The following is a 19798-nucleotide window of genomic DNA, read 5'->3' on the forward strand; positions in this document are numbered from 1 at the left end:
CTATGCACGAGTTCACAAAAGAACAATACATACGAAAAAATAGTAACCTTAAAAACAATGGAATACCATGTTTCACCTCTTAAATTGGAAGGTGAAGTGATCTTGTCCAGGGGTACTGCATTAGGAAGTGGGGACTCCAGGTTCTGAACCCAGCTCTGGCCTCAGCCCACTTCGTCACCACCATGCCCATTTACACACAGATTCCCTTAGAGGCTCAGCCTTGTCCCGTGAAAAATGAGTGGGGGAATCTTAGTCTGCATTTACCTCACAGGGTTGTTGGAGAACAAAATAATTTTTTGTTGAGATTAAGTGAATTCATATATGTAAATGATTCACTTGATCTGATTGATACAGGAACAAAGTCTACAAACAGCCACTTTCCTCAAGGCAGTTTCCTGCCTCGCTACATGGTTAGGAAAAGTGTGCTTTTAAAAAGGTTTAGCATGAAGAGACACAGGAGTCTGTACTCACCATGGTACAGCTTTAGCAGCCCTTCCAGAGCACAGTATTTCTAACACGACCCTGGAATGTTGGGAACTGCTCAGCATTCTGATTTCATGGGGAAACATAGGTCAAACAAGGCAATTTCTCTGCAACCCCTAAATTAAACCCTGATTTAGAGACAGGACCTCATCTCAGAAACAGGGTTGGTAGCTCTCTAATACTTTCGTATCATAATACATGGCCTAAATCCTCTTCTCGATCAGGGAGCCAGGGACTTCTGTCCTTAAATTGTCTACTTAAAGCTCTCCAGCAGTTTGCTGTTGCTCTGGGATACAGGCCCGATACTGAACATGGCCTGTCAGACTCTATGTGATCTGACCCCTATTTGCCTCTAGCTTCCCACCATTTGTCTTACTGAACTTCAAATTTTTTGCCTCTCTCAGTTTCTTGAACACACCAGGCTACAACCCTGTTTCCCTGAAAATGAGACCTCGCTGGACCATCAGCTCTAATGCATCTTTTGGAGCAAAAATTAATATAAGACCTGGTATTATATATTATTATATTATAAAGACCAAGTCTTATATTAATTTTTGCTCCAAAAGACACCTTAGAGCTGATGGTCCGGCTAGGTCTTATTTTCAGGGAAACACAGTAACAGATTTGGTCCTTTACTGATGCTGCCTGGAATCTTCTTCCCCTCGCACTTTCTTTGACAATATCCCATTCACTTTAAGTCTCTTAACTGACCAGGGAATCCTTCCCTAACTGGGCTAGTACCCTGTACTATGCTATTGCAACATTACATTTGTCATTTAAAAATATGTATATGTAATTGTTAATGTTTATCTCCTCTATTAGACTGGACCCTTCATGAAGTCAAGGTCAGCCAATCTCTGCCTTTTAACTGGATTGTTGAGAGAGTTAATATTCAATGTAATTATTGATTGGTGGGATTTAGGTCTACCATTTTATGTTTTCTGTTTGCCCCTCTGTTCTCTCTTTCCTGCCTTCTTTGGGATTATTTGAATATTTTGATCTGTTGGATTTTTAAGCTATTACTCTCTTTGGGTTTTCTTTTTTGTTTTTTTAGTAGTTGCTCTAAGAGTTACAATATATATAACTAATTTTTTAGTCTGCTTAGAATAAAAATGGTACCACTTTGTGTGAAATGTAGAAGCATGGCAACCAATACATCCTTTAACCCTCAACCTCTATGTCATAGTTATCATACGGATTACATTTTACATGTATTGAAACCCTCACCAGACAATGCTTTCAACAACAAAAATATATACATATCTTTCAAAATAGTTCAAGACTATGAGGGAGAAGTCTTTTCTATTTATCTAGATATTTACCATTTGTTGCTCTTCCTTCATCCTTAGAGACCCAAGTTTCCTTCTGGTGTCATTTCCCTTCAGTATGAGCAATTCCTTTCTCATTTCTGGTAGAGAAAGCCTGCTGATCATGAATTCTCAATTTTTCTTCATCTGAGAATGGTTTTATTTTGCCTTCATTCCTCTGTCTAGGTTGCTTTTCCACAATCCATCTGCTTTTATTTTCCAGTGTCCTCTGATAGTTGCTTCTGCATTTTGTCTAGTTTTTCATTGTAATCAGCAGGAAAGATTTACACCGCTCTGCCAAACTGGGACAATAAAAATGTACTTTTTGTAGCTTACCATTTCTAGGGCAAAATATATTACTAAATTAAAAATCAGAGTGGTATATGGAGTTCTTACATAAGCATGTTTCCAGTTGCCCAGGAATACCCTTCTTGAATAGATATATAAACAAATAATGACGGATGATGGTAAATTCAAGAAATGCTTTAACTCAGACATCATTGGCACCCTGTGATTCTGACACCCTGTGACTCTCATCATTGGCAGTTCCTTCAAACTCCTGGTAGCCCCCAGTTCTTGCACTGTCATGGCTCATCTTAGCCCACCGTTGGTTAACCTAGTCTACTGCTAATTTACTTTTCAGTGGAGATTTAAACCATGTGGAGCTCCAGCAGAGTACTGATTCCATCCATCTGATTTACTGTTACCCCCCACCCCAGCACAGAGTAAATGCTCAATAAATACTTCTTGAATGAATGAGTGAATGTATGCTGATCCTGGCACTTCTGATCCCCCTTCCCTACTCTTCCCTCGATCTATAGCACTTATTACCATGTAAGATTATTATAATTTTTGTATTATCAGTTTCCTCCCACCCCTAGTGTACACTCCATTAGGGCAAGGATCTTGTCCCGTTTAAGATACACTGATGTATCTCGAGTATCTGACGTATAAGGTCAATATTCACTGAAGGAATAATTGCAAATCAAAGGTACAGTCCTTACTAATATGTATAACAAACCTGTAATAATTCTTTTTAACTCAGGGGAGGTGAGTGTATGCTGGAATACAGGACACTGGCTCTCTGCTGCTGTCCCAGCACTTCTTTCCAGCTGTTCTCTTGCTGCCATTCTGGACCTTGTCTATATTCTCACTGTCTCCTCATGAAGGTATTAGGAGTTGGAAGTCTCAGTGTATACCAGGTGTTAGAAGCAGGGACCCGCACTCCTTCTGGTCTTCCTTCTGGTAACACATCACTGACAAACTTGTGAAGAAGGACATTTCATAAAGATCAGCACCTACAATCTCACAGACATAAAGCTTTTTCACAAGCTAGCTAGACATTTTTCACTACAGAGAAATGGATGTAATAGACCACATGAAGTTTTTCTGCCTTACTGATTTAATGTTCTGATTGGCTGTATGACCTATGCAGTATGAAATCAGATAGGTCTCGATACAGTCTCCACCACCACCACTTACCCTGGTCTGAGCTTATTTCCTTATCTGAAAATGTTTGGCATGGAGTCCCATCACATGGTAAGCGTAAGCATGAAATACAGGTTATCTATTGCTTGGGGGGTAAATATGAGTCTTCTTTCCAATATTATTTTCTGATATACCTAACAGAGAGACTTCAATGAATTAAGGTGCTTAGGAAACCCGGTGATAATTATTAAAGGCTTTAAGATTGGGGTTAACCCATGCTGATAATTATTTTGCGTATACCGCTCTGCTTTAGTTGATCATAGAGATCATGACTGGTCACATTTGTCTGTGATGACTGAATGTCCTGTAGGATATAGGGGTGACCTTCAGGCCATCATGGTAAAGATTCAGGACTTAGAACACTAAGAACATGAGATCTAACTGAGATGGTCTTGACCCCAAAGCCATCTCCTACAAGTTATATATTTCGCCACCTCATTCTCATGCACATAAAATTATTCTCATACAAGCAGACCATGGCGGGTGGGGATCTATGACAGTGGGATCATTTCAAATATTTGGCTATAATGTCTTCTTCATAGCCTGACTTTTTTTAAAGGTGCCCAAATTCTCTCCTCAGCAATACATACTCCTACACGCGACTGATACACTGGGAGTCTCTGTGTGTGGGTGTATGCACATGGTCCTTTTCTTAAGGGCAAAAAGGTGCAGTTGACCACTTCAGACAATGTAACACTATCTTCAGTCCTGTAGAACTTGGAAGACACAGCTTTACCTGAAAATCCTGAATGGCTCTTCTTGGAGCAACCAGGGCTCCGGAGAACGGTTTCTGGAGGGTGGTGGCTCTCCTCCCTCTGAATCATGAACTGGTAAACCTAGAAGGGAAACTTCCTGCTACAATAACACAGCAAGGCGATGTGATGAACACTTTTATTTACAAATATAATTAAAAGCTCTGACAGTTTATCATGCTCTTCCTTGGAACCTGAAAAATGTTTTGTTTCGTTGTTTTTTAAAGTGCATGCAAAAGAAGTAAAGCCTTTTTTTTTTCATCATTTTTTATTGTAAGAAAATACACAGTTTGAAAGTGTGAATAATGCAATATTTATGACCAAGATATGGGACTTAGGGAGGGGAAGGGGACTAAAGAAAAAGATCAAGATGATCTGATTGAGAGACAGCGTTGAACTCCAAATACTGAATTGGAAGAGGAGGCAGGTGGGGAGGAAGAGGAGGAGGAAGTAAAAAAATTTGATCAGAGAAACAGTTAAAATACAATATGAAAATAAGTAATACCTCTCCTTAAATTCCTTCTATACACAAAATACACGATTTGCCAAAGCCCAATTTGTGCTACTGGGATTCTGTGAGCTCCTTAAGTGTATTCACATTCTCTGCAACAGCAGAAAATGATTATGATACAATCAGAATATGCTGAAGACAAGTTAAACTCTTGCCAGCAGGTTCTTAAAAATCACAAGATCTCTTCACCCCACCCACCCACCCCATCCCCAAAAAAGTAATAATATGTCACCACTGATATGTACATCACAATTAGTTTCTGTAAAATGTATCAAATTTTCAATCTTTAATAAAACTTTGTTTTTTTTTTTAATTCCTGATGAATAAATACCAAAAAAATAAAATAAAATAAAATAATGCAGCAGCTAGTTAAGGTGTAAGGCTGCGGATATTGTGTCTCTCTCCCCCTTGGCATTTATTATTATTATTATTTTTTTGCTTTACTTTCACAGATTGGTGGTAATGAGTGATTGCTTAAAGCAATATACATCCACTTTTTTGTTGTTGGTTTATTGGTTTTGTTAAAACTGTCTCCAAAGTTTTCACTGAAACATTTTGAATCACATCAATACTGTGACGTGTACTATGAATAGAAGAGATGGCCACGTTTCGGCCAGCACTGAAAGTTGACACGGGGGGAGGAAGGGGGCCCCTGATGGAGTAAGAATAAACAGGCACTAGTCCGACACGATGTCAGTAAGAGTAAGAGAGAGAGAGAGTGAGAGCAACGCCCGTTAAAATGGGGAATGTGGTTTTGCGGGGTCTGAATTTTTTTCTGTTTTCTTTTTTTTTGTAAATGGCAAAAAAATTTAATCTCATCTATAGTCCTCCTTAGGAAAATCTAATGTAACCAAATTCCCAAATCCCATTCTGAGGCTCTCCATGTCAAAAGTTTCAATCTCTCGCTCTTGCCTTTCCAACAGATACTTGATTCTCTCGCTGCGTTCCTTCTGAAGGGCAGCCAGCTCTTCTTCAATCTGAAATAAGCACAATGAGCACTTGTTAATGAAAGGATCTCCCAACAGGCACACGCACATGACACACAGGAAGTGAGAGGAAACTAGACTGGGGGAGGAGGGGGCTGGGAGAATCCTGTGATAAATGTCTTGTATCTAATCCATTATATTTAAAACTTGCTCACAAGAATAAAAATGTTTGGGGCCCACCTGGGGTTAGTGCTACCATTCTAGCAAGCCAAGCAGCTGGGCTGATCTAGGTCAGTGTCCTGTCTCAGCAAGAGATGGCTCAAAAGAAGCTAAAAGACACTCAAGCACAATTAGATTGTGTCACTATCCCATAGAGAGCCAAACACCCCCTGGGTCATTAGCAATTTAGCTCTAGAACAGGAGCTGGGAAAATAGTCTTCTATGTTGGTCTCAGGGAACTACCGGAAGGAAGCACAAATTACTGGTTAAGCAAATAAATGCTTAACAGCTTTGAGATGCTTTATGAAATCTTTTCTACTTCATATTCCTCAGCAATACCTAAAGCAATGAATATTTCAATTCAGAGAACATTTATTATGCGTGGCAATACCAGCCTCTCTTCATTTTAATTTTTTAAAAGAGCCCTGCTGGTGATTTCTTTTCATTTAGAAATAGCTGAAAATAAAAGCCAATACTGCATGTGGCTTCCTCGTGCCATTCAGCAGCCATACTATCAGCTCATCGTACCTTCCATGTCCTATCAACTACCCAGGAACCCATGTATTCCTCTGGCTGTGAAGGTGGAGGGTTTCCTAGCGGAGGGATAGAAAGAGTTTAGGCTGTGGGATCAGATTTGTGCAAGTAACGGAACCGTGTTGAGCCTTAAGATCCTGCCTGTGGAATGAGATTACGCCCACCTCTAGGAGCATAAAGGCAGGTAAGTTTACCTGCGTGTTTCCATACAGACCTTTTTGTCAAGGTATTTATCCTTGGCCTGTGCTTCCTCCCCGATCTGTACAATTTGTGACAACTAACAAGTGAGCGGTGCCTACTGCAATCCCCCGGTACACAGGCAGGGCTCGGTGAGTGGCAGTTCCCCAGGCTGTGCCCCTCCCCCACCCAGCTGTACACGGCCCGTGGGAACACTGCCTTACCTTCTGCTCAAGATGTGCTCTGCGCAGAGACACCCTCTGCTCTAGCTTCTGGAGCTCACGTTCATGTTGTGCCTCTGTTTGCATCTTGATTTTGCTCTGGTAGGCGTTGAGAAGCTCCATTTCCTGCTGGAGCTGTAGCCTCAAGGCCTGGCATTCTGCTTCTTGCGCCTCATCTAGCCGTAACTGCGGGCACAGAAGACACACACTGTAATTCACTCCTGGCTTACAGCACTTGGGGATGACTGGAGGCTGTTTTGTTGTTTGGAGTGAAACAGGTCCCCACAGAAAAACAGACAGACGCCCTGGGTACATCCAGAGGTAGGAATCAAAAATGGTACACTCTGCCCAGTGGGCTACAAACGTCTCAAAACATTCTCTTCTGAAAACATTCCTTCTTAAAAAAACAAAAACATTCTTAAGGAAACCACACTTAGCAGGAGTCAGGAACGCTACACACTCCAGTGACTGAACCTGTGTCTTTCGGAGGCAGACTTGTAAGCTTGAATTCAAGCTCCGCCATCCACTTAGGGGTGTCACCTGGCAAGTTACTTAACCTCTCCCAGTCGCATGTATTCTTTTTTTCTTCATTTCAGGAAAATAACAAGTTCCTACTGTCTAAGACTGGGGTGAGGATTAAATAAAAGAATTCATATAAAATCCTAGGCACAGTTCTTGATATATACCAAGTGTTCAATAAATAGTAGCTATTAACATTATTTTGACGAACCATTTCCATAGTATCTTCTACCACCAAACATCTAGATATTCTTAGCTCTATATAAAAACAAACAAACAAACAAATGAGTCCCATCTCCATAACACTTGAGGAATATACCACAATACTGTTGCTCTCCTAGCAGGTTGGTCCCTGCTGTTGGCTACAGAAGTTATCCTGCTGCCAGCCAATCTAAAACTGAAGCGGCTCAAAATCTCTCCCCCACAGAAGGTAAGCTTGATAGTCGTAACGGGCATGTTGTGGTTTGAAGCACAGAAGTCTGGATTATAAGCCGGCCTGAGAGCCTGCCTCTTGCTCCCCGTAGCACTCAAACTGGGCCAAGCCAGCCAGCAGAAGTGCCAACCTTGAAAGCGAGCAGAGTTGAAGATTTGGGGCCACGGGCAGGGAAAGGATGTTTAAGGGATGATGACCCTTCTGCCTCCGGCTTGGTTTTGTCTAGATTGAGGAGGCCCTCAATCTGGCTGGGAACGATGACATCAGAACTCTCGAACTAGACAGTTCTGTTTGCCTTGAGTTTACCTGCGTGTTTCCATACAGACCTTTTTGTCAAAGTATTTATCCGTGGCCTGTGCTTCCTCCCCGATGTGTACGATTTGTGACAACTAACAATACATCTCAATATCTTGATTGAGAAATGACTTTTTGAAACGTCGTTGGAATAGTTTTAAAAGTTATTTACATAGTGTCTTCTTTAGTACTTTTGGAGATACATACTACATCAAATGAATACAAAACAATGTGATCATAGTATTTCCAAGGTACTTTCCAATAATTAATCTTAACCAGCTTTCACTGAAATCCATTAAAGAGGACATCTCTGTTTTCACTTCCTCAACGAGTTATGAAGGGAGAAGAAAGAGTAGACACAATCAACAGTCAATCTGCAGCAGGAACAGCCTAACAGATAAATACCAAAGTGTTGACTGGCTCCCAGTGAGATAGTTATCGATTCCCTCTTGATATGGGAGCTTCCTTACCAAGAAAGGGAATGAAGATCTGTTCTTTTCTACGCATCTGCATTAATTGCTGTAAGCCCTGGCCACGTGGGTGAGTGGCTGAACCTATGGGCAGTTTAGACCACTCAAACACCTCCATCTCCTCTTATTTCTGGCATTCTATTATTAATGTCAGTCACTTTGTGATTCTGTACCAGCTGGAACTCTACAACAAAGTGCCAGGTTAGAGATCAGAGGCTATTCCAGTATTGGGTATTCATCACCCCAAAAGTGAACATATGAAATCCATCAGAAACTTTTGTAAAAGTAAACATCATGTCTGTTTTCTCAAATGGATGAAGCTGAAGAGGATGTGACAGAAGCAGCCTAATGCAGGAGTGGCCAAGCATATAGGCTTATGGGCTCCCCTGAAAACAGGTTCGAATCCTAGCTCCACCACTCATTAGCCAGGTGACACCCTAAGTCAGGAGTTGGCACAAATCTGGTCTGCTGCCTATTTTTGTAAGTTAAGTTTCACTGGAGCACAGACATGCTCGTTCATTGATGTATCGCCTATGGCTGCTTTTGTACTCCAACGGCAGAGCTGAGCAGTTGTGACAGAGACCCGTGGTCCACATGGCCTGACCTATGTACTACTATCTGCCCCTTTACAGAAAAAGCTTGCCAACTCCTGCCCAAAGAAAGTGGCTTTACCGCAATAAATCTTAGTTTCCTCGCAGGTAAATTAGGGTTAAAACAGTAACTACTTCATTTCACAAAAATGAAATAACACGAAATACTTAAAACAGTATCAGGCACATGGTGAGCAGTCAATTGAGGACAGCTGAAATTATCACACACATTTTTATCTCCTCCCTGGCTCAGAGCAAAGGGTGTTTGACTTCTTTTATTCGAGGGCAGTCATGAGCCTATATTCCTGATCAGCTCTCTCCCATCTACAAGCATTACTGAGCACTTGCTGTACGCCAATTGTGGGTGCAGATGCTGAGAATACAAAGATGAACGAGACAGAAATCCTATCACCCATCATGTCCCTATCAACTCTCCCTCCCCTTCTCTTCACTTCCACCCCATCCTGCATCATGGTGATCCTACCCCTCACATCGAGGTCACTGAGGCCACCCGGAAGGGGTCAGCATCTCACCTGACCTCCCAAGCAGCACTGGATATTATGGATTGCCCCTTCCTTCCTGGAATCTTTCTCCTGTCTTCTGAAATATCAAACACTCTCTTGGTGTTTTCCTCCCTCACCTTTTCCAGCTACCGTGTTTCCCTGAAAATAAGACCGGGTCTTATGTTAATTTTTGCTCTAAAAGATGCATTAGGGCTCATGTTCAGGGGACGTCATTCTGAAAAACCATGCTAGGGCTTATTTTCCGGTTAGGTCTTATTTTCAGGGAAACACGGTACTCTCTACCTCACTGGGCCATTAAACGTGGGCGTTCCTCAGGGCTTCGTTGTGGGCAATCTCCTTCCTCTAATCCCTCTTCCAATGGCTTTCCAAAGGCCTTAATTACCACCTTTATGCAAATAAGCCCCCACATCTACACCTCTACATCAGATTGCTCTTCTGGGGTCCAGGCGAGCTTATCCAGTCTACTGGAGACATCTGCAGCTGGAAGTTTCCCAGGCCCTCAAGCTGAATAGGTCTAATATTAACTAATATCTATATCTATATAGTACATATCTATAACCAATTATCTTTCCAGTCTCACTTCCCCAATCGGCTACTTCCTTTCTTACCGTGTAGGCATATGGCTCCATCACCTATCATTTTGTTCAAACTAGAGACTGGAAGTTCTCCTTAACACCTCACTCTCCACATTCAAGTTGTTACTAAACGCTTTCGATTCCACCTCCTGCCTATCTCTCCAATTCAGTCACTTTTCTGTCATCTCGACTGCCCCCGCTCCCTCGTGGCCAAGTAAAAGCAGCAACTTTCTAAATGGCCTCCTTATATCTGTTCTTTCCATCTCTCCGGAGATTCTCCACATGCCACCAGAGTGATTGCTCAAAAAGGCAAATCTGATGTCAGTCCCCACCTTCATCTCTTCAATAGCTTTCCATTGCTTTTAAGATAAAGATCAAAATTCTTAAGAAAGTGTACGAGCCTCTGCATGATCTAGAACCTGTTTACCCTCCAGTCTTATTCTCATGTCAGTCTCCTCCTCGTTTTCTCTATTCCAAACATAATGGACTTCCACTGTCTTTCCCATCTTTCCAAATGCAGTTCCTTTTGCTTAGGACGTACTCCCCACACCTCAGCTTCAATACTCAGGGTGTCTGAGTGGCCTTTCCCGACCCTCCCGACCGGCCTGGCCCTCCTGGTTTACACTCTGTTAACATTGCACTTGCTCTGCCATTACACTGAGTCGACTTTTTCAATGTCTGTTTCTTCCATTCTATAAATTCCATGCAGATATGACTGATGACTGTCTTAGGCACCACAGTATCCCAGGATGCCTGGGACACAGTATAGACACTCAATAAATACATACTTGGTGGACGAACAAATGAATGAACACTGGCTCCTATCCTCAGCTCAGAGCCTTGTTTAAGGCTTTCCCAATTAACAGAAGTCCTCCTTTAACTGTCCCTATCTCTAGCTATAGTTCTCTTTCTTCCTTCACTGATGAGGATCTGGAAGAAGCACTCTCACTTAATAATCACCTTGTCTGCACTACCATGCCTTCCATTCCTACCACTCCACTGATTGTCTGGGACACTCAGTGGACAAATCTACTGCTCGGTCCAGTTGGTCTCTGCAACATTTGAAGTCATCCACTAGAACATTAGTTCTGGCTTCTGAGATGTGCTGTCTGGTCTCCCCTCTCCCCTGTATCGCTGATTATCCTTTGGTCCTACTTCTACTCAGCCCTCTCACATTGGTGTCCGCAAATCTGTCCTTGTCCACTCCCTCTCTCATGCTACCTCCTGCCCCTAGAGGATCTCAGGTATTCCCAACAGCTCCAAGTGTTGCCATATAGCAATGATGCCTAAAATTTTGTCTTTAATCTTGACTCCCTCTTGAACCGCAGATTTCCATTTCTGTACCTCTGTACTTGGATACCCATATGGTTCGAATAACACGTCCACAACTTAGCCAATTATCTTCCAGGCATCCAAACTCACCCTTCCTTCTATTTTTTTGTCTTTGTAAAATGATGAGTCATCCCACTCTTACCAAGCCTACCTCTCACATCGGTCACTAAGTTCTACCTATTCTACCTCCTAAATATTTCTCCCTCTTCACCATTCCATTAGCATGTTCTCTCTTAGTTCAGGTCCTCATTCCCCTTTTTCTCAGACTATTACAATAGCTTCCTAACAGGTCTCTTTACCTATATTTGCCACATTCCTGCCAGTATCTTTCTATAACTCAAATCTGATCCTGTCACTTTCCTTCTTAAAATAGGCATCAGCAGCTCTCCATTGTTTATACAATAATGTCGAAACTCCTAGCTTCTGAGGATCTGACCCCTGACTACCTACCAGCTTCCTTCTGTTTACACTCCTGTTTACCCTCCAGTCTTATTCTCATGTCAGTCTCCTCCTCGTTTTCTCTATTCCAAATATAATGGACTTCCACTGTCTTTCCCATCTTTCCAAATGCAGTTCCTTTTGCTTAGGACGTACTCCCCACACCTCAGCTTCAATACTCAGGGTGTCTGAGTGGCCTTTTCCGACCCTTCCGACTGGTCTGGCCCTCCTGGTTTACACTCTGTTAACACTGCACTTGCTCTGTTTCTCTACTGTCAATATCTACTCATTGTTTCTCAGATGTGCCATCCTCTTTCAGGGTTTTGAGTCTTTGCAAAGCAGTATCCTCTGCCAGGAGTAACTTTTCCTCTTCTGCCTGTTTGGAACTATTGTCCTTTAAGACCCATCGTTTGAAACCTTCGCTGAATGACCAGGTGAGCTCCCATCCCTGGCTTACCAAAACCTTTATGACCTCTCCCTGCTGGGCTCCCACAATGCTCTTCCTTAACCTTTGGGCTCAAGAACCAAAGTTTTTTCAGTCCCCAAATGCACACTTTCTATCATTTGGACCTTCGCCTATGTAGGTCCCTTTCAGACCCTGTTTACTTCCATCAATTCCTTAAAGCTTCTCGGCTTTTGCTGGGAAGCTTTCCCTAGACCAGCTTAGTTGTTCCTACTTATCCTCCCACAGCCGGATACCTCCCACTTCAAAGCATTTATTATGCTTTATTCTTATTGCTTAATTATCTGACCTCCTTACTTGACGGACATGTGTGAAAACAGGGACCCACTGCTGTCTCTCTAGCTCATCAGTCTATCTCTGAGCCCAGCAGAGTGCTGGACACAGATACTCAGTAAAGGTTTATTGAATGAATGTGTCTGTGTGTCTTATTTATGCCTGACATTAGTTGAGCATCTCTGATGAATAAAAGTGGTATTATATGCGGTATCTATTGCATCTTGCCCTCAAAATCCCTATGTGCCACAGGTCTGATGTAGCATGTTATTCCTTGAGTTCCAACTTATAAGATACATTCCAGCAAGTATCCACATTGGCTTGGCTTTCAGCGTCGTCCTTTCCTCATTTCCTCAGTTCTTTGGGCAGAAAAACACCAATATCTTAAATTTGTGCAAGAATCATCTTGGGAACAAAAGGCTGGATCTTGAGTTTTCTTGATTCCCAAAGCTCTTGAAGCCGTGGCACCAAACCTAACCACTTACCGCTTGAGAGGCCATCATTTCATTTATACTCTGTTCATACTGCTCTGCCAAAATGGCAAGTTTTCTCGTCTGCTCGTCTTTCAGTGTCTTTAAGATTGTTTTGTGCTCATTCTTTGGAGTAACTTCCAACTGGTGATTCTTGAGTGCTTTATACTGTTTGGTCTGTACTTTGCAAGTGTCCTGAAACTGTTTTTTAATTTGCATTTCCATGGCCTGTGTGGGAAAGTAATAAAAGGAAAATAAAGACACATCAGTAAATACAGAAAATCTTCCATTCTAATGATACAATACAGGTGCTGGGACCATCTGTCTTTTGCTGCAGTGACCCACACAACTAGTCAGTAATAATGAAAATACTACATATGGCACAGACAAGAGTCAACTCTACCAATACTTTTGATTTTTATATTAAATAAACAGAAGTAATTTTGAATTTGTGAGTGAATTGAAAAAAACGAATTGTTACAAAGGGATCACAACTCTAAGCAGATTATGGAATACTATGAAGCTTAGTTTGTTAAAAGTTTGTTCATTATTTTAATTGTTTCCTAGTCAAAATCTTCAGTGTTTTCTATTGTTAGTTGTTTATCCCCATTTTTTATCACCCCACCCTGTCCCCCATTTCCAAGTGAGAAAGGGGATGACAATGTACAAGCCAGCTCTCACTGCTCTGTGCTTCCTTGACAATTCCACTAAATTTCAGCATAAATGAAAGTGATTTCAGTTATCTCCCCTATTAAGAGGTGGCACGTGCATGTAGCAATATCAAGTATGCATTCTGGCAAGGAGAAGGTGGGTGTTCTATGAGTCCGAAAGGCATTCCTGTATCTTGCCTCACGTGTGCATTTCACAAACACCACGAGGGGCTGTGATTACAGGACCACTATTTAGACAGGTGAGGATTTGGCTAGAGAGGAGCATGGCCGGAGGGGTCGAGGTTGGACTCATACCTGTATCAACACCGACAACGTCTCCCTTGACATATGGCAATCGCTTAATCCATAAAACTTGTCAATTAGCTACAATTCTCTGAGGCAGGGAGGGCCAAAGGAGTTCCATATCTCTAGTGCAGGAGTAAAAAGTGCCTGGCACATGGAGATTCCCTCCTGAGTCCCATGCCATGACAGATATCACTAATACATCCTACTCTCTCCTAAAAGCTCAGATGTGGCTTCAGAGTCTTTCTTAGCCCTGCAGCACTGAAGGTAGTGACTGCTCCCACCAATGATGTGACTGGCGTGATGGATGCGATTTATCTGCCATGTACCTGCCAGGTAACGTTCTCATTTCCTGGTTTTAGAACCATGGGCTGCTGCGAGTCCATACGTTACAATTTTTAAAAGGGCAGATCATGAAGGGGTCAGAGAAATTACAGAACGGATACAAAGAAAAAGGGAGACATCATCCAGTATAATGGTTTCCAAACCAGCGTGCCCGGCGGCATCTCTTCAGGGGTTTGTTATATGCAGATTCTTGTGCTTCATATCAGGAGATTCTGATTCAGTAGGTGAGGGGCCCAGAAAGTTGTAAGTGGGAAAAGTTGCCCAGGTGACTCTGACAATCATCCAGGTTGTAGGAACCACTGATCCAATGCAACTCTGTCCTGGAGCCCAAACGGGGAAATGCTGCAGTTTCCTCTCACCTTTAAGTTTTTTGGCTGTTGCCGAAGTTCCATGACATGCTTTCTGTGCAGTTCCCTTTCCCGCCTCTTATTGTACTCCAGCTGGTTTTCCAGTTCAGTCTGGTGCTGTAGCCGGATCAGATCCATGCGTAGCTTCTGTAACGTGTGCAGCTGCCTGTACTCTAGCTCTCGGGTGGACTCGTCGTGCCGGATTAGCATGGCATGCTCCATCTCCTTCTGGGTCCTCTTTTTATTTAGTTCCTGCATTCAAGAACAAAAGATAAATGGAGAGAGGTGAATGGAGATGAACGGGAAGGGATGCAAGTAAGTGAGGCATGGCAAGGAAGGCACTAGCCTCTTAATTAAACCCACCAGTGTTTGGCAGCACAACCTAATGAGATTAGGTTAACAATCCCTGGAGATTTAGGTTCTGGATGTGGGTCCACCATTTACAAGATGGGCAACTTCACAGCCATCACAACTACACTATTTGTAAAATGGGATTAATTCTATTTGAGCCCTTTTTACCTCACAGACCTGCTGAAACCCTTAATTAGGTAATGTTTATGCACAGGTCTATATAAATGTTTCTTCAGCTAAACCAGTAGTTCTCAACCGTGACTGCTCATTAAAATCATCGGAGGCGCTTTTAAAACATAAGAAGGCTTAATCCCACAACCTGAAATTCTGATAATTGTTTGGGGTGGGGTTGTGACATCAATATTTTTAAGAGTTCCGCAGGTGATTCTAACATGCAATCACTGAATTAAACTGATAATGTCTACAATATTCTTATGGGAAAGTACCCTATGTTTTGCATATATCAGATGTATGCCAATTACCTATTTTTTTTAAATCTCAGATTTCACAGCATGCTGGGGAAAGGCAGAAATCTCTCCCCTTTCATCTTTCCCATTGTAGTCTGTTTGATCATTTCTAGTTCTAATCATTTTGTTCTTTCCAGTTCTACTCATGTCTTTCTTTTTTGTTGAAGAGGGCAAGAAAGGAAACTAGAGAAACAGTGGGGAGGGAGAAGTTGAGTGAAATTTTTCATTCACCAGTTCAAGAATATTTCTGGTGAACTGACTCTGGGTGGTGAACACACAATGAGATTTATAGATGATATAATACAGAATTGTACACCTGAAATCGAGGTAATTTTACTAACAATTGTCACCCCAATAAATTAAAAAAAAAAAGAATATTTCTGGAATGGAACTATGTCACAGATTTGCACCTTGTGCTCTGGGTACATAAAAATGTCTACTAGTCTGCGATTCTGTGTTCTCAATGTGCTGACACCCTAATAGGAAGCTGTAATAGATACGCACTGAAGTGTAAGCTCAGCATCCAGCTGACTGAATAAATCTGTTTTCCCTCTGGGAAAACTGGATTTGGGGTTCAGAGACAGTTAATCTTTACGTGTGGCTAGAATTGAAGGGCATTTAAAACTACATATGTGGTAGCCACCTGCTGCTATGAGTGCTGAGGATTAGAGAAAGCTGGGCTTCAGGGCGAGAAGAATGAAAAAGAGAGAAGAAAGAAGTATAGGGGATATATGCCCAAGTTCCTGACTGCTTCTAAGCTGTCCTGTGGGTCCAGCTGTATTATTGCTATTGGGTTTTATGAAACACTCCTATATTTCTGTAGTAACTTCACTGCTTTGGGCTTAAGCTGCATCAAATAAATTTCAACAACACGCAAAGAAAGAAGCTTAATTAATACAGGGAAGTGAGTTTTTTATTCCCTCCCCTCGCCCCCATCTCCCCAACTCCAAGTCAAGCCACTGTTCTCAGTCTAGTTGTGAAAGACACAGCTCACTGGCCCATGTTTTTTATGTATAAATTTTAAAAAGAGAGAGAGCAAGGTTGGAAGTGATTAGTGTTATAAAAGAGGTAAAGATTTAATGCTTTAAGATTTCTGAAAAGGGTGATATTACGACTAGTTTAAAGGCCAAAGAAAGGGGAAACCTTTGGAGCTGGACTTTAAATTAGAACAACAGGGTGCGTCTCTTCTCTAATGGCATCCACCATAGAAGAAACTTTTGTTTTCATACAATGATCAATAACATTTACATTTTGGTGCGGATGAGAATATCCTGCAAACCTGGGACTTCTGTCTGTTGGAAGACAAGTCCTTTATACAGCACAGCATCTATTACTGGAGCAAAGTCGCTCATCATTCATTCATTTATTCAACAAGTATTTATTGAGCACTCACTCTGTACCAGGCACTGTTGGGAGCCAGTAGGGACAGCAGTGAACAAGTACAACCTCCTCATGGAGTTTATTTTCTAGTGGGGAAATATCAGATGTGCAACTTACATTTGTTTTAAGGAATAAAAGATACTATCCCAGGGCATCTCCCCCCATCTCCTCTTGTATTTTTCTTTTCCTTGTTTTATTTTTCCTCTTTACCTGGGCCATCAAATGTCTTCTTTTAAAAATGACTTAACTCGCCCCTAGGTGGCACTAGCGGACAATGAACCCTTCCCAGAAACTAAAGCTGTTCTAGTCCAGTGACCAAGAGAAAGCCAAGGAAAGACCTTGAAGTGTGTAAATATCCTGTTCCTAGGTCACTAAATCATTTTAAACCTTTGAGTACCAGGATTCCCAACATTGGGTATTTCCACGTTTTACCAATCGGAGAAGTCCAAACTGAGTCTGAGCTGCCCAGAGCCCTGAAACTCGGGGGAAAAAATAGAGGACACAAAGCAAACAACACTTTCAGAAGAAATCAAATGCTTCGCTTTATGTTTAATGGAATGCTTCAGGATGTTGTCCACAGAATACCTGCACTGGAATTACCTGGGTTACAAGCCATCGGTCTTCAGAACACACCACCCAGCTAATTCTGATATATACTTAAGTTTGAGAATCAATGGAAAAGTATTCAGGATGTGCGTCAGTTTCAGCAATTCCACTGACTCATTATGTATGGCTTTGGGCATGTCTCTTAATCTGTTTTAGTTTCCACAGGTGTAAAGTGAGGATAACTTTTCCACCATGAACTATCATTCTTGTGAAGACAAAAGACCGGAAGAAAACACTTCAGAATAGATAAACACGTCATTGTTATTTTTCTGTATTCAGAAATGAGTATCTTAAAACTAGTTTTTATAAACTATAAGAAAGGTGAGAGAAACATGATACTGAAACAGCTTTTCTATTACAATTGTAAGTTGTTCCCTTTCCCTTCAATTCATATATCTGAATTGCTCAGATGTAAGTTAGTAAACTGCCCATAAGATGTTAAACCATGGGGGGGGGGGGAACATTATTCAACTTATGATGAGCCCACTGTTGTGCCTACATAACAATGTGTAATGTGCTTTCAAGTTTTAAAAATGATTTCATGTTTTTTAACCCTAATTGCAACCCTCTGAGGTGGTAAGATTGTATATATCCCTTTTATATGTGACAGTAAGAAATTTGGGGATTGAGAGACTAATGTAAGATCATACTGCTGCTATAAAGCAGAACTGAGGCTAAAACTCGGGTCTTTTGATTTTCGACGTTTTCCATTAAAAGATTTCCCAATGAAGGCTTATATTTTCCTGTTTTATGCCTTTTCAGTCTGTGATACAATACTCTCAAGAATTCCTCCACTCTATCTGGACAATGCGATTGTCGCGTCATCTGTACAAATGATACAATGTACAGTAGAGCCTCATCATGTACACCTGTAGCTTATACAAACTCAACAAAACGAGCTGGGCAAAAGTACAAAGCAAATGCAACGGTCCAGGTGGTTCTGCCCGCCAGGGCACTCGGCGTACACGCGCCGCGCAGGCGTGTGAGACAGGACGCACAGCTCCCTCCGCCTCTCTCACATCACGTACTGGGAGCATCTTGCCATGCTGAGTGTGAGCTGAGTACAGAAACACAGGCACTGACTGTTCATGGACCGTGACAGCCCCCGCGCTCATCACCAGACTGTGTGAACCTACCTCCTGTGGATCCAGGGCGTGTCCCCCGATAAGCCCAGCCCAACAGCGACCCAACCATTCCGTTTAAGTTTCAAAGGAAGTGCTGTTGACGTCTTTAAAAGCAGCTGATCTCACTCAAGTCAACATTTTTTGTGCTCATGCCCACTGAGGTTGAGTAAGAACTAGAATCCAAACTTTTCAATAGAGATGTTGTTAGCCTAAGACATTTAATGCTTTTGTAGTTTCAGTTCTTACTTTTAAAAATCTGCTTAGAGAACAGTGAGCATCTGTGCAGTGATGACTGTTGAATAGGCTCAACCTAGTCTGTGGTGATTTTTTAAAAATATTTTCATTAATTAAAAGGATTGCTAACACTCAGTTTTGGCAAAGATATAGGAAAACAGGTACTCTTTGTTGGTGAGTATATAAACCCTTTTAGAGGGCAATTTGGCAGTATCTATAAAAAATTTAGATGTATACACTCTGACCCAGAAATTTCATTTGTGAGAATATATCCTACAAAACACTTGTACATGTGTAAAGAGACCTACATACAAAGATGTCCTCTGTAGTATTGTTAGTGATATTGTAAAACTTCAACAAAATCTCCACTAAGAAGTACCTCATTAAATACATAATGTTATAGCCATACTAAAAAATAAAAAAATAAAAATAATAACAACATTATTATTAATGGTTAAAACAAGGCAGAGCTATATGTCCTAGATAGTAAATGAAAAAGAGTTACAAAACAGTACAGTGGACATCTGGGGGTTTTTGTAGGTCCAGTATCCATTTCCCCTTCTTTTATGAACAGGCTCTTTTTTTTGCTTAAGAAACTACTCCACCCTATCTGGAATCAGAGAGTAAGGGAGTAAGCACATTACCCAACCAAGTGCTAAATCTCCTAGGAATTTGAATCTTAAGCAGCAGTGAAACAAAAATTAAATGTGGGATACGTTCAAATGCTGGTGCCTTGAGGAATAGCCATTATTAGCTCTTGCTGTCTGGTCATGCAAGTTGCTTTTCCAGCTTGATCCTTCATCTTTTGCAGAGTGATTCTCCAGCTCTTGTCATCTACCCTGTATCCTTCCAATAAATTCCTTTCCGTGCTAAGTCAGCCAGAGTTTGTTTCTATTGCTTGCAAATCAAATAAACCCGCTGATACTAATGTAATCTTTTTCTAAAATAAAAGTTATGTACAATATATAAACTGTATGTATGTATACAAATGT

The 19798-nt window shown here is 41.5% G+C and overlaps 1 protein-coding gene across 5 annotated transcripts in view; it reads right to left on the reverse strand.

The window, feature by feature from the left end:
• Positions 1-4279: 4279 nt before the first annotated feature.
• Positions 4280-19798, reverse strand: part of TAOK3 (TAO kinase 3) — a 155380-nt gene continuing 139861 nt past the window's right edge. For all 5 annotated transcript variants that reach the window (XM_081037133.1, XM_081037134.1, XM_081037131.1 and 2 more), the window contains 4 exons: positions 14657-14896; positions 13015-13227; positions 6622-6804; positions 4280-5518 (listed from right to left, as the gene is read on the reverse strand). In XM_081037133.1, coding sequence (XP_080893259.1) covers positions 5357-5518; positions 6622-6804; positions 13015-13227; positions 14657-14896 — 798 coding nt within the window. In that variant the 3' untranslated portion in view covers positions 4280-5356. The remainder of the gene's footprint in view (positions 5519-6621; positions 6805-13014; positions 13228-14656; positions 14897-19798) is intronic.

Source organism: Rhinolophus hipposideros (genome assembly GCF_964194185.1).
Source record: "Rhinolophus hipposideros genome assembly, chromosome: 24".
In the NCBI taxonomy this organism is placed as follows: domain Eukaryota; kingdom Metazoa; phylum Chordata; class Mammalia; order Chiroptera; family Rhinolophidae; genus Rhinolophus; species Rhinolophus hipposideros.